Raw genomic sequence first — 14,666 nt, 5'->3', positions numbered from 1 at the left:
AGGCCCATTGACTGTTCAAAACTGCAGAGCTGAGAGGACTCGTCTTTAATAGTGGCATTTCACCATTAAAAGCAGTGGATTGATATTTACATTTGCGATATTTTGAAATGAGTCTAGATTTTTCAAATAATTTCAATTAAGTACAGGGATGGGAGCGTAGATAGGGGGCAGGTGAAAACAGGAATTTTCTGAGCTCTTGACTCTCAGTTTCAAGGCAGTTCAGGATCAGTCAAACATGTGTGAATCAATCAAAATACAACTTTGATTAAGAAAACGCCGCTGTAATAAGGGTAACAGCAACATTCAAGGTGAGTTAGCATATGTCTCCTTTAACCTCTCTCACACTTGGCTCACCTGTTAACCTTTTGACTAGTAAACCCCTTTTCTTGAGACTAGATGGGGTATTTTGGGGCAGGCGTTTTTGCAGCGGGTGCTGAACTCACAGAGGACAGCAGCATCTGAGGTGTGCACAGCTGTCCTCTTCCATATACCACCCATGCAGCAGGCCCTGCCAAGGTGACTTCCTATCAGGGGCCAAACACACGCATGTGTCAATCACAGACTGTAAACATTGATGCTGCTGTAGTTTAAGGAGAGCAGAGCAATACTGTCTTCATTAAACGCCATCACTAGTTCTGTCAAATGCTTTTTTCACATTTCTGTGAAAGTGTGTGGATCGTGATGAGTTCTTCACCTTCTCAGGGGGCAATGCATTCAAATGTCTATTATAAACATCTTCTCGCAATCTAGTGCTAATTTCTTCAATAAGTCTTGTCTTTGTGGCTCTTATCAGACCAGCGGGTCCCGGGGCAGGAGACGCGAGCCCCCCGCGTGCGCCAGCCCGGTGCGTGGCCCCTGCGCGGCACAACTCGAGGAGCCTTGAGGAATGTGGGTTTGTCCTGCAGTCCGTTACTACCCCCTCTCTCCCACTCGCAGCCTGTCTCTCCGCGTGTCCCCTCCCCTCTCCCTCAAACAGGACAATTCTCCAACTTTTCACTTTTCCTCGCACGGCTATAGTTCAATATTGCAGTGTGGGGCACGGATCCTGTCTTCGCTTCCTTTTGAGGGACTCCAACTGCTGCGAGGTAATGTGCGCGCTCTCTTTACGCGTTTATACTGACTTTAGCTTCACATACTGTCCCTGTTTTAAGTGCAGCTTGTGTGTTTGTGTGTGTTTTGTTGTGTATATGATGGATACAGAAAAAAGAACCATCGCTCAGCCACATTGGAGCGTTCTTTGGCACACTTTATTTGCCAAACTTGTACTTGATGATCTCGTTTATACAGTATAAACTTCCCCCTGAATAAAACATGAAGCTGAGCAGTGAGTGTTACTTGGGGCAATAGCTGATGCAGCGCTTTTCTCCATTCATAAAGTTGTGGTGACATGCAGTGATGCGCTAATTGTGTAAAAATATGCGCTTGTGCTAAATGACTGATGACGGTTTCAGGTCACGTTTCATCTTTGATTTTATTTTATTTCTTTTTTTGCAAATAGAAATGTATCTTCTTGCCTCATACAAGCAGTCGAACCTTGTTTAATTTCTTTGATTGCGTTTGAGAGAAAACTGTGCAATGCGACTTTTATTTTGAAATGGTCCATTAGCGTTTCTTTGTTTCATTCACCCGTTTGTGAAGTTCAATACCATACAAGATGAATTCAGTCACTATTTCTTAGTTTATCAGTCTGTATACACGTATTTTGCCAATTCTAGATGTAACATGTATATGTAAAGTCTTTTAAAATAAATTCCAGTCAGGCGGCTCAGGGGCCATTCCCTTTTGCAAGTCTCTGCTGAGGTTATATATCACTTGAGGCTCAGAGCTCTCCTAAACCTGGACTTTATAATGAGACGGAGCAAAGAAAATAAACCTCATGTGTATCCAGCCCACTTGGGTGTTTTTCAATATAATAGACTTTAACAGTCTTGTAAGACTAAGCCGGGCCAGCTCTGTTGAGAATGTGGATATCATAATAATGCATATACACCTTCCCATGGCTTACATTGTTCTTATTTGGATATGTAATTCATTTTTGTTGACTATTCATTACCCTCTTGCGCCCAATGACTCACGTGTTACAAGTTCATTTACCCTTTGACATCATTAAATTATAACTGGACCTCTTGCTTTTTAAGATTTTATTTTTTGTGTGGTCTTTCCTGAACAGTTATCTTGTTTTGTATCTCTTTTTCAGAACCAACATAAGACCAAATGGTTAATTAAGAAAGGAGTTATTTTGTGTTGAAAATGTCAATTGTCTACCTTGTCTATCTTGAATTAAAAAAGAGCATTTCTAAATCATTGCAGTGTCAAAATTGAATAAAATCCTTAATTGAGTTTTATATTTTAGTATCATGACAACACTATATTACCGTTTTATAATTTATGAAGTGCATTGATCAAGTTAAAACAAAGTCTTAATTTATTTGACCTCCTATTCCTATATTTTATGATATTGGAGGACATTTCCCGTACTCCAAACCCAGTCTGCTCTGGTTGGTTTTACTCACAAATGCATTTTGTCTGATCAAAGTTACCATCTTGAGGATATTACAGATCATGAAATGTCCAAAGTTTGAAATACAATGGATCTTGATTGATCTTGATTTGGGCAGTATTAGAATAAAATCTGAAGCTTACTGTAATCAGTATTTGATGTGGTTTTAATCCTTCTTTTTGTTCTGTCTAGCCCGGCTGTGGAGTGCACCAAGGGACTTGGTGTGGATCCAAGTCTGAATCCCTGTGTGGCCTGGGTCTATTAGTTAAACCCGGTGTCTGAGAGGGTGGGAAGGCAGACTGACCAATGGCATCCATGCTGCTGGCCCAGGCGCTGCTGGGATGGGTGTGTGTCAGTGCGGTCCAGGTGACGGGGTCAGAAACAGGGACTGGAGCGTACCAAGCGAGCCGCTTCACCGGAACAGCCGAGCAGAGGGAAGTGCAGCGGGTTCGCCGCAGAGGCCAGGAGACACTTAGAGGGTAAGATCCCCACTATTGTTTTATGGAAGACTATAGAGAATAGTCTGTTTGAATAAAAGGACATTCAACACTGTGTTTGGGTTTACAAGCAACACAAAACAGTTGTATCTGGGGAAAGTGTCTTGTTCTGCTTTCCTGGCAGTGCTCTTCACATGGCTGTGCCTCCTGGGCCGAGGCCAGAGCCGTTTACCAAATTAAACTGTGAAATTCTACCACATTGATTTCTCCAAACAGCACAAGTTCTGCTTACTGCAAAAATGCTTTTTACTGTAAGTCAGCTTTAACATGGGAAAGGGAGAGGGGCAAAACAGTACTCTGTGCAAACACCTCACGAGGGAATGATGAGTGAAAAACATGACCCAAATTCCCCAGTGTGCATTAGTTCAGCTGGGAGAGTGTTGGAGGGTTGTAGGCTCCTCACTGGTGTTGGGGCGACAGATGTGGTTCATGAACATACATGTACTGTATGTAATGTGTATTTAGGTGCTGTTTGCTTGAGTGGGGGGTATATGCAGTCAGTATGAACTATAGTGGGATCACCTCTCACCAGCTGCAGCCCACCCTCCCTTCACTTTCTGTTACCCCAAAGTTAACAGCATGGGTGTGGAGACGTATGTCATGTGTACTTCAGAGTATATTTTTCCACTTCTTCCAAAAACAATGGATGTTCTATGGAACCAATAATTTTGAGTCAGGATCAGTTGTTTCAATCAAGCACCCATCTGTCCCAGCTTATGGCTCTGTGAGCACCAAACCACAGGAAATGAGGTATTCGTTGGACCCGAGGGTTGTACAGAAAGGGGCATTTGTTTCAGTGCTTTAGGCGATGAAATAATGTAAGGCAAGATGATAATGACAAAAGAACATCATCTGGACATCAAAAGTATTTTATTTTTTGATTTAACGCAATATAAACCCTGAAATAACTTTTGTTTGTCCCACAAACTAAGTGAGAAGATTGTGGAAACATTAATGCTTTCAGAATGCCATATTATTTCTATCAAACTGTTCTCATGAGCATTGCAAAGGCCTGCAGACTTTTTCCATTACATTGTTAACTCCTGGAAGCATTAGTGAGCCAGAAATGAACTGGGTGATGAGATTATCCAAGTCAGCATCAGTAACAAAGCTTGACTTGTTTGACAAGCTGCAATGCTTCACAGATTTCATTTGATTGTTTTATTTGAGGTGTACTTTTTACTTGTGTGTGGGCAAACGTGAAATGGGCTGTATTTACTTTTAGTCTTTCCTTGCGCTCTTTTTAAAAAACAGTTTTGGCTTAAGTCATATATTTTTGGTTTTATTAGACGTCTACTGTGGAAACCAAATAACTAACTCTTTGAATCAGCAGTTGTTGAAGTGAAGGGCCCCCCACCTCAGACACTTTGTTTTACATGTAAATCCAATCTAAATGTTTAACTGCTATCGGGCTATCGGTGACTTGGCGTGCCTGGATTGTCTGTGTAGGAGTGTGAGTTTAATGATGGTCATTACGTTGGCCTTGGGCTGGGGTGCTCTGTTTATTTGCTGGCTCTCGCTCCAGATCCCCTGCTCTGTCTCTGCTGCACTGCCCCTGATGCCGACTGACTCTGATTTATTGGCTCTCACAAAACACTGGCATGACTCCACTTTAGGGCGTAGCTGATCAGACTGAGGCAGGCTGCCTGGCTCTGTGATTGACTGATTAGTCTGCAATGGAACAAAGTGTGAGACTGACCAATTGACATGTTTTATTGGAAAATGTGTGCTTTAATAAGACGATTTGTTTGTGAATCCAACTATTTTTTTCTTTTTTTTCCCTCTTCAGCTGCTACTTCATACCTCATGGGGCCAAACTTGGCAAAAGTTAGCTCAGACGTCTTGGCTACTGGCGATCTGACCATTACACCACACTGACTTGAACTCACACTGAACATTAACTTTGTATGTGCTGGATTAAGTACTTATTACCATAAACAATGAAGAGCTAACAGTTTGTTAGCATCTACTGGAAGCCATCCATTTACTTACTTTTGTGGATGAAACTTTTGCTCAGTTTGCTCAGACTTTGCCTCAGTTCCAGTTTATGTCAAATGTCACAACTCTTACACAACACGATTACATCTATAGATTAAAGGTAGTCAGTTGCATTCACTGTTGCTTACGTCACTTGCTTGTTTCATTTTTGCCTGGTGGGCTTAGTGGAAGTCACTAAGCTGCATGTGTTGTCAAGAGCAATAAATTGTACTAATAAGTCCAGGTTAATGTGAATACCACCACAACTTTGGACATTTACTTTAGCATATGGCAAATGTGACACGTAATGCCAGATTCAAGTTTCATCTGTGATTCCATTTCAGGGGTTTATTTGTCCGCTACAGTTCACTCACGTGCAGCTCTGCCTCGGTCATTACGACAGGATTATCTATGACAGCTGATTGGCACGTGCTCCACAAATGCACTGCTTTTCATTAGTTCTTATTACCAAGGCAAACTAGTCCACATTGTAAGCCCCTCGTTTGTAGCTTTGCATCAAACATATTTCTGTTATTTCCACAAAATGATAGTGGAGATGAAATGTATAGACAGTAGGAATATCACAATATCACATTTTACTTTTACTGAGACCATGATCAAACTGAAATCTTTCATTTTCTTTCATTCCTGTGATCTAACATGTTACTATTCCTCAAGTTTGTGACCGGCTTCACGAAATTTACATTTAGGTCTATTTTTTGGACTATAAATTTTGGTTCTTGCAATTATATTGTGACCTGAATACAATTATACCTAATATACTGTATTAGCTCAGGGCACACTGTGGCAGTTGGTCCTTTTATTTTTCAGCTTGCTAGGTCAAGTTAGCGTCAGTACGTCCTGTCTAATTAATTTCTAAAGGGTTTTTGCCAAGTTGGTCTAAAATTAATAAATACTATTGGATCAGGCAGTGAACAGTTTTATGTGGATGTCTTTGACAACATATAGAAGAGTTTACAAAGAGGTGAATACTTCACCAAAGGACACTTGTGTTCATAAAAGAATGTGTTTGTGTCTCAATGCCAACGTTAATTCTACTGTTGTTTAAAAATAAACAGCTAACTGCCACCTCATGCACAGAGCTAATGTGATCCATATTTTACAGAAGGATTCCCGTATTTTCAGTTTTTCAGACAGGAACTTGTGTTTGCCTCTCATTGCAGTCTTACTTAGGTAATATCAAGCCCCCCGGGAGTAAGATGGCGGTCCATTCAAGTCAATGGGGCGTGCTCGCTAGCGCCTAGCGGCCATGGATGTATTTCTAGCTACATCTGGTAGTTGCTAAAGTTGTTAATGTAATACACCCATGGGTAGTTGTTTGGCCCGGAACTAGCGTGACACGTGACCGAATAAAACTGAAGGATTTTGAACCAGAAAAAGGCAAATGATCTGAAAAAAGGCACTGGAAAAAAGGACTGGCCACTGGGGCCGACTCACCACAGCTTTAATCCAGCAATACCATAGACATTAAGATATTTTAATAGATCCATGGGTTAGATGCTCATGTCTCTGGCTGGTTGACCAGATTTCAAAGGTTAGGTGGCTTTACCTCTAAAGTTCTTGGATTTACAGTCTGGTTTCATTGTCATGGAAACACTGTGTTTGTTGTGGTTTCTCATTGGTCAGTGTAAAAGCCTGGTTTGAACTCTGACCCTGGATTCCAGCATTGAGCCTCGGCCCTGAGGCTTGTTAGATCATAGTGCTTCAAAGCACTTTTGCCCACACAGTAATTAAATGTAATTACAAACAAATATCTTCATCAACTAAATGTACAGTTTTCACTTATTTCACATTCTACGTCTTTCCACATAGAAGTGGCCCCTAACTCCTCATTGTCTTGAGGCTTTCGTTGTGTCCCTTTGGCCCTTATAAAGGTGATATTCTGTACATTCTTTACCCTCTCTCTGATGCCGTGGCAGCCATGTTACTTGTATTACATTAATAGCAGTTAATGAGCCATGGACTTCAAAGCTGCCACCTCGGCCGTGGAAGAGTTAACCTGCTTTAGACTTAGCCTGAAACAGTAGGGCACAAAATGTGGAGGAAAACCCCTGGGGCTTAAATTACTTTTTTCTGCCTCATTTTGTGATTTGAGCCTGAAACTGGGAGAGGAAGAATAACAGAGCAAAGTAGCTCTGGGTCGACCTCATAATCCTTTATATATTGAGTCTCCAACCATGAAGACTTCATACAATACACATTAAGTGTGCTGCTCATGCATTAAATCAGCCTGGTTTGTCTTGTCAGTTTCATACAGTTTATCTCTCATTAGTCAGTCACAGGATTTTGATGCAAACCTTTGGTAAAGTCATTTTTTACAACCAGCAATTGAAACTACAGTAGGTCCTTAGTTATTTTATAGTTGCTGGAAAGCACTTCTACTTGGAAAAAACTAAACTAAAATATTTTAGGAGGCAAAAGTTGCTGCTTTAGCCTCTATTTTAAGTGCAAAAATGTCATTGGCACAGACTAATGGATCTTAACTTAAATATAAGTATACATTAAATATATTCTATACACTGTATTGCAATTTATACTTCTTTTGGACATTTTCATCTTAGAACTTTAATTAAAGTGTACCCCCGCCAAAGCTGTCTTCCAACATAATATATCATAATAATAATGCCATACACAAGCCTTTCAAAGTGTTACACTGAAGTCATTCACTACTCGGAGGTGGTAAGGCACTATCTGTGTTTTCCACTCTGCTGCGGTTTCCTCCAACATAAACCTGTTTTTCCTCCCCCTCCCAGCGCTGTCTCCCTCCCTCTCCCCTCACACTGTCCCGCTGTCCTCTTGTAGTTTGATGTGCTTCTGCTACCTGAGTAAACGTCTGCTCTCCACTTGTCGTCCCTCCTGTGCCATCTGTGAATGTGGTTAAGGTTTACTTTGTGCTCCCCTGTCTTTCAAAGTCAAAGCCCAGATGTGGTCTCCTAGGTGACGACCCCGGGTCACTATGGAGATGACCCGCTGAGGAGGACAGAGGGGTCAGAGCATTTGCGTAGCAGGAAGTTCATTCACAAATGTTCCTGTGCTGTGATCATGCTGCAGACTGTTTACTCCAGCAACTGTAATCTGAGTCTGGCTGCACTAAACACTAAACCTAACATTTACCAATTTCACAATGAGGTTACTTTGTTTTCAGTATTTTAAACATGTTTTTGTATTTGACACTGGATGTGACGTAGTGGTGATATACAATGGAGAACAGCCTGACCCCTCTTTGTGCATGTCCCAGGCCCGGATAAAAAGCCTTGTGGCAGAAAGGGCATCAATTTGTGATTATTAGATGACTAGAGTATTGGTTTGGTTTGACAAGTAATGAATAGTTTCCCCACATGTTGTAATTAATGGATTACAGTATATCTAAATAAATGTTTTGGATTTCCCTGCCACATCATTATGGGTCGTCCAGTTTCTCAATACTTCCCTGAAAACCCCCTTTTTATTGACACATATTAATAATAATGATGTGATAGAGATAATAGAGATGTTTTTTCTTATGTCTGATTCCTCATCTAAAGGGTTTGCACAAGAAAACAACTGTATGATTATTTAACACGAGTGTAAATGCCATGAATTAAGGAAACTGAATCACCGTTTTGTGTTTTATTGTTGATAAGTTGAAAGACACACCACTGTGCCTTATACTTGTGATGCAATGGGCTTGTATTCAGGAATAACACACACCAAGAGTGATGCGTGCTGGGTATTTTATAGATGACAAAGTTAGAACTGAGTGTGTAAGTATCCATGGAGGATAAAGTGTGCTGTGCCAGTGCCATGAGCGGGCAGAGCAGACATCTTTCTCCTGATGTGATTTAGCCATTTCCTCTGAGGAGAGCTCTGTGGTCCAGTCTGTGGTCCAGTCTGTGGTCCAGTCTGTGGTCCAGTCTGTGGTCCTGTCTGTGGTCCTGTCTGTGGTCCTGTCTGTGGTCCTGTCTGTGGTCCAGTCTGTGGTCCAGTCTGTGGTCCAGTCTGTGGTCCAGTCTGTGATCCAGTATGTGATCCAGTATGTGGTCCAGTCTGTGGTCCAGTCTGTGGTCCAGTCTGTGGTCCAGTCTGTGATCCAGTCTGTGGTCCAGTATGTGGTCCAGTATGTGGTCCAGTCCAGTCTGTGGTCCAGTCTGTGGTCCAGTCTGTGGTCCAGTCTGTGGTCCTGTCTGTGGTCCTGTCTGTGGTCCTGTCTGTGGTCCAGTCTGTGGTCCAGTCTGTGGTCCAGTCTGTGGTCCAGTCTGTGGTCCTGTCTGTAGTCCAGTCTGTGGTCCTGTCTGTGGTCCAGTCTGTGGTCCTGTCTGTGGTCCAGTCTGTGGTCCAGTCTGTGGTCCAGTCTGTGGTCCAGTCTGTGGTCCAGTCTGTGGTCCTGTCTGTAGTCCAGTCTGTGGTCCTGTCTGTGGTCCAGTCTGTGGTCCTGTCTGTGGTCCAGTCTGTGGTCCAGTCTGTGGTCCAGTCTGTGGTCCTGTCTGTGGTCCTGTCTGTGGTCCTGTCTGTGGTCCTGTCTGTGGTCCAGTCTGTGGTCCAGTCTGTGGTCCAGTCTGTGGTCCAGTCTGTGGTCCTGTCTGTAGTCCAGTCTGTGGTCCTGTCTGTGGTCCAGTCTGTGGTCCTGTCTGTGGTCCAGTCTGTGGTCCAGTCTGTGGTCCAGTCTGTGGTCCTGTCTGTGGTCCAGTCTGTGGTCCTGTCTGTGGTCCAGTCTGTGGTCCAGTCTGTGGTCCAGTCTGTGGTCCTGTCTGTGGTCCTGTCTGTGGTCCAGTCTGTGGTCCAGTCTGTGGTCCAGTCTGTGGTCCAGTCTGTGGTCCTGTCTGTAGTCCAGTCTGTGGTCCTGTCTGTGGTCCTGTCTGTGGTCCAGTCTGTGGTCCAGTCTGTGGTCCAGTCTGTGGTCCAGTCTGTGGTCCCGTCTGTAGTCCAGTCTGTGGTCCTGTCTGTGGTCCAGTCTGTGGTCCTGTCTGTGGTCCAGTCTGTGGTCCAGTCTGTGGTCCTGTCTGTGGTCCAGTCTGTGGTCCTGTCTGTGGTCCAGTCTGTGGTCCAGTCTGTGGTCCTGTCTGTGGTCCAGTCTGTGGTCCAGTCAGGTTCAACTTAAACATTGATGACTCTTACATCTGTCACACCAGGTCAAAGAACAAGGGACGGCCTGTAGGTCATGCTTTACAGAAAATAGGATCTCAAATGATTATAAAACACTTACGCTTACATTATCTTTCATTTAGAGATGTGAAGAATTGTTTATTTTTTATGTTTAGCTTAAAATTATTCATTATACAAAAATTCAGAGGGTTTCGCCTGTTCCCAATGAAAATCTCTGTCAAGGAATCAAAGATGATCAAATTTACAATTATTGTGACAGTAAACCTAGAGGGTAGATTATCAAAATGAATGATTTGAAGATATATTCAGTATATCGCTGCGAAAAGAGCTGAATGAAAATGAAAATAGCAATACTGGTAATATATGTTGTAAGCTTGTAAATTAGGGTATAAAGGGATGTTTCTGCTTTTAAATTGATCATTTTTCTTTAATTTAATCTCATATTTGTCTGATTCTTAAACGTCAACTAATAAACATGTTTGAACACATTTCTGTTGGATTGACATATTGTCTGAATGATGTCATCATATGTACTCCCAAAAATATTGAGATATCAATATTTCCCACCCCTATAACCATTATAATTTAACCATTACTCAAAATATATGACCAAACACATACAATCCTTTTCTTTAATTTTCAGTGTCTATTGAGTTGTTCCTATAACTATATAATTATATTGTGACATGATTAATTATTGATTAAGTGAATAATCTTAACCTCCCTATTTTCAATATATAACTGTAATTTCTGATTCTGCCTCATAGACCCAATGTGTGTGGCTCCCGTTTCCACTCCTACTGCTGTCCCGGCTGGAAGACTCTGCCCGGAGGGAACCAGTGCATCGTCCGTAAGTACAATCCCACCAAATAACAAACAACTGAAGATAATAATGACTTGGAGAATGGGAGGCTTGGCTCAAGATTTGATGTGCGCGTTCTTGTCTCCCTTTCAGCAATCTGCAGGAATTCATGTGGCGATGGCTTCTGCTCCAGACCAAACATGTGTACCTGCTCCAACGGTCAGCTCTCCCCCAGCTGTGGAGCCGGAGCTGGAAGTGAGTAGCTCTTACGTAGATAATCCGTTCAATCCCATGAAAAACACAGTGTGGAGGAAGGAAGGACAAAGTTAAGGGCTTTGGGTTTAAGAGTGCTCTTCTTCATGTAAATCTGAAGAGTTTTAAGTGTGACAATAAGCAACATCAACATCCATTTTTGATTCTCCTTGCAAAATGAGATGAAGGGACATTATGCTGGCTATGTAGTCCTGGCCATAGAGAATATTAATCAACAACTTGTATCGGCTTTATCACTAATAACAGTCATTGTAATTGACTTGGTGCATTACCTGGTTAAACTCTCCAGACCAAACATTTAAAAAAATGTTTTGCACAGCAGCAGTTTGAGACCACTCATCCATTTCCTGGCTCGTGTCCATATGTAACGATCCTGCATTTCCTCTCCCGGGAGCAAGAACAGTTGTGGAGCCAGTGTAACAAGTACAGAGTGCAGAATTCAGGTCAAAGAGTTTGTCTGGATTAAAGCAGGCCAGACGCAGAGTTTATGTGAAACTAGTGCAAAGCAGGGGTTAATGCAATGTATGTTATTTATGTATGTTCATGGTAAGATCAGTCTGTGCAGGAAATATTGAAAGCCTTGAGCTTCGAGGGAAGTTTGCATTTCCGTTTTTAAGTTTTTGATTCACAATTGTTTATTGATTTTGTATTTTTTCATTGCTCTGCTTTTTGGAACTTCAGCTTCTCTAGGTGAAGCTTTCCAGCCTTAAGCCATTTTGTGTCCAAGCCAAATGTCAAATTTTTCACATTCATATCTTGTGACAATTTTATCTTGAGATCTTGTGGCATGACATCGTGTCCCATCCCTAATCTCAAGCATTTAGTAGTGCAGAGTTTGTCTGAGCTCCTGCCAGAGCTTTTCCTCATGCCACTGGAATATTTACAGAATAGTTCGTTAAAACGTTGACTTTAGAAAAGCAAACCTGAGTCTGCTCCAGCAACAGGCAATGACAACGCAGAGAGGAAGTTCTTGGACATGAGCTTCTGAAGCAGGATGTTCACTGTCCAGCCGCATCAGTAAAGTGCTAAGCTCATGCTTTTTCAAGCATCTACGCTGAGATAACATTTACAGATAAACTTTTAAGCTGCTTTGTTAAATGTCATAGGTCAAACTGCTCTTTGACCTTGTTTGAATACACGTCTATCACAGAAGTAAAACACAGGACTTGACCCATTCTGACCTCCACGTGAGCTCATAGGTCTCCCTGCTTGGTTAAAAGAAACTACTTTGTTTGAAAAGTGATCAGCAATAATGACAACTCTGAAACACTATTTATTTCCTTCAAACTTTTTATACAAATTTCTACTGTCCCATAAATACTATTTATTACCAAGCCATGTCACATCAATAATTCAGTGTAATCCCTTTTGTGCTAACTCCTCAAATCTGCATTTTGGACTCTATTTTGTGCAGTTGGAGGAAACCGCTCTCTTGAGATATTTTGGAAAATAAATTTAGCTTTATACACCACTGTGTCCTGAAGCCCTAAATAATAGATCTGTTATTGGCAATTTTATTGCTCAAATTCAAACTTTATTTTGTACGTTTCAACTAAAATATGAAGTGACTTCTGATTTGGCTCCCATTTGACCCGGAGACACTGGCGTTCCCAGACACAATGACAGGGGTTGAAGCTGTAAGTCGCCCTTCTAATAAAGTTACGCAGCACTCAGTGCAGAGCAGCTGTGCACATGAGTATATAGGCTCAACTTTATGAACCTGGTCTTGCCATAACCATAATTACAAAATCATTACCGTGAACATTTGAGCTCTAATGCCCAGAAACAGCTGTGTAAAATGGACAGGCTTCTATTGGGCAGTGGCTGGGGACCGGTGAGAACAGACTTTAGTAATTATAAACTAGGGCACTCCAACAGTTTAAAGTGTTGCTGACAATGCAAAAGAAATATGAATACTACCGCAGATAACATCTCAAGTACTTCTTACTTTATCTCTATTCGTATGTGTAATCCCAGACAAAAAAAGTGCCATAAAGACCATTTTCCATCAGACCCACTTCCTGTTTCTCAGTCTCTCGTAAAAAACACCCAGATGTTAGCGGCTCACCAGCGACACAGACAGAAAACAGAGGTGCATTGTGGGGCAGCAAGAGGTTCACCCTCCCCGCGTGTCTGCGCTCTTCGCTCATGTGCTTTCCAGGCACGGGTCACAGGACGGGACAGCGCTCGCTCACCTGGTGCGACCGAAATGGCACGAGAAGAACAAAGTATTATTCAGTGAGATCATCTCCTGCTCCATCTCCAAAATATGCACAATTACTTCCTCTATGATTTCCCCGCTGAGAAAACATGTGGCACCGACTCAAGGCTTTAAATAAGCATCTTTAGTGCTGCTGTCATTGTCTTCTCAGCTTGGTTCAGTTTATTTACAATTTACCATAGAAACCAAACAAGCTATAATGAGTATTATCAACACGTAGAAAGACAGACTGCTGGATAACAGTTTGGGGTTTATTGCTCCAAGTCATACCACCGAAATTGAGCAATCACCAGTAAACAAAATGCCCGTGCGATCAAGACGGTACAAACACACACAGAATGACCCAGAAGCAAAGACGAGGTTGTCAAAAAATCAATATCCAGAAGATAATCGATGCTGAAACTATAGTATCAAAACTAGATTCTCATTTGATTAAGCAACGATACGGAAAAAAAATCATTTAACCACATTTAACCTTTCCTAAATAGTTTAAATTTTTTTAAAACTATTCGGGAAAGGTTAAATGTGGTTAAATGTTTTTTTTTCCGTATCGTTGCTTAATCAAATGAGAATCTAGTTTTGATGCCATAGTTTCAATGGTCTTAGTCTTGAAAAAGGGGTTTGGATCTCAATGGTTAAATCTTACCTGCTTTTTAAAAACAAAATTTATGAACTAAGAACTAAGAAGCACTATTGTGTTTTTTGAAAATGTTATTGCCTAAAATATTCATTGTAGTATTGAAATAATTGAGGATATGAATCTATTCCAGTTTTAGTATTGTGAAAACACTAATATATATTCAGATACTGCACAGTGCTATGTGTGACAAAAGTAATCATCTCAATATTTATTTGGAGTATCCCGATAACGACGATATTATGTCCAATAGAAATGTGTCAAAGTTGTCTTTAAATGTGTTGGTTGAGATTTAATGATCAGACTGTGTGAAATGTCTGTAAATGAATGACAAATGTTGCACATCTTCAAAACATCATTATCTAAATTTTGATATATTGTCCAACTCTCCTCAGATTCCTGATCTAATCCAAGTTCTTGGCTCTTTCCTGCATTGTTTTTCAGCCTTTAGCATGCAGAAAGGATTTGAGTGCTCTTAATAGACAAACAAAGAGGCCAACAAACCCACAATGTTGAAAACACAATCTACCAAAGTAAACATTTCTTGAAGTGATCAAAAGAACTATCTAAACCACTTCGCAAAACTCTGCTTTTCAACAAATGTTCCTTGGCCTATCTAGCAATTTGCAAGCAGGTTTACCCAAGCTGCCCTCTGT

The 14,666-nt window shown here is 41.4% G+C and overlaps 1 protein-coding gene across 1 annotated transcript in view; it reads left to right on the top strand.

Annotated features, from left to right (window-relative positions):
- Positions 1–986: 986 nt before the first annotated feature.
- The window catches only part of fbn2b (fibrillin 2b), a 51,361-nt gene continuing 37,681 nt past the window's right edge, over positions 987–14,666 (top strand). Inside the window, exons 1-4 of the mRNA XM_072439533.1 lie at positions 987–1,085; positions 2,693–2,979; positions 10,845–10,927; positions 11,033–11,134. Of these exons, the coding sequence (XP_072295634.1) occupies positions 2,807–2,979; positions 10,845–10,927; positions 11,033–11,134 (358 nt within the window). The 5' untranslated portion in view covers positions 987–1,085; positions 2,693–2,806. The remainder of the gene's footprint in view (positions 1,086–2,692; positions 2,980–10,844; positions 10,928–11,032; positions 11,135–14,666) is intronic.

Source organism: Eucyclogobius newberryi, unplaced genomic scaffold, assembly GCF_026437365.1.
Source record: "Eucyclogobius newberryi isolate DKJ021-1_F unplaced genomic scaffold, fEucNew1.0.hap1 SCAF_9, whole genome shotgun sequence".
Classification (NCBI taxonomy): Eukaryota; Metazoa; Chordata; class Actinopteri; order Gobiiformes; family Gobiidae; genus Eucyclogobius; species Eucyclogobius newberryi.
This window is presented reverse-complemented; position numbering and strand designations above follow the sequence as displayed.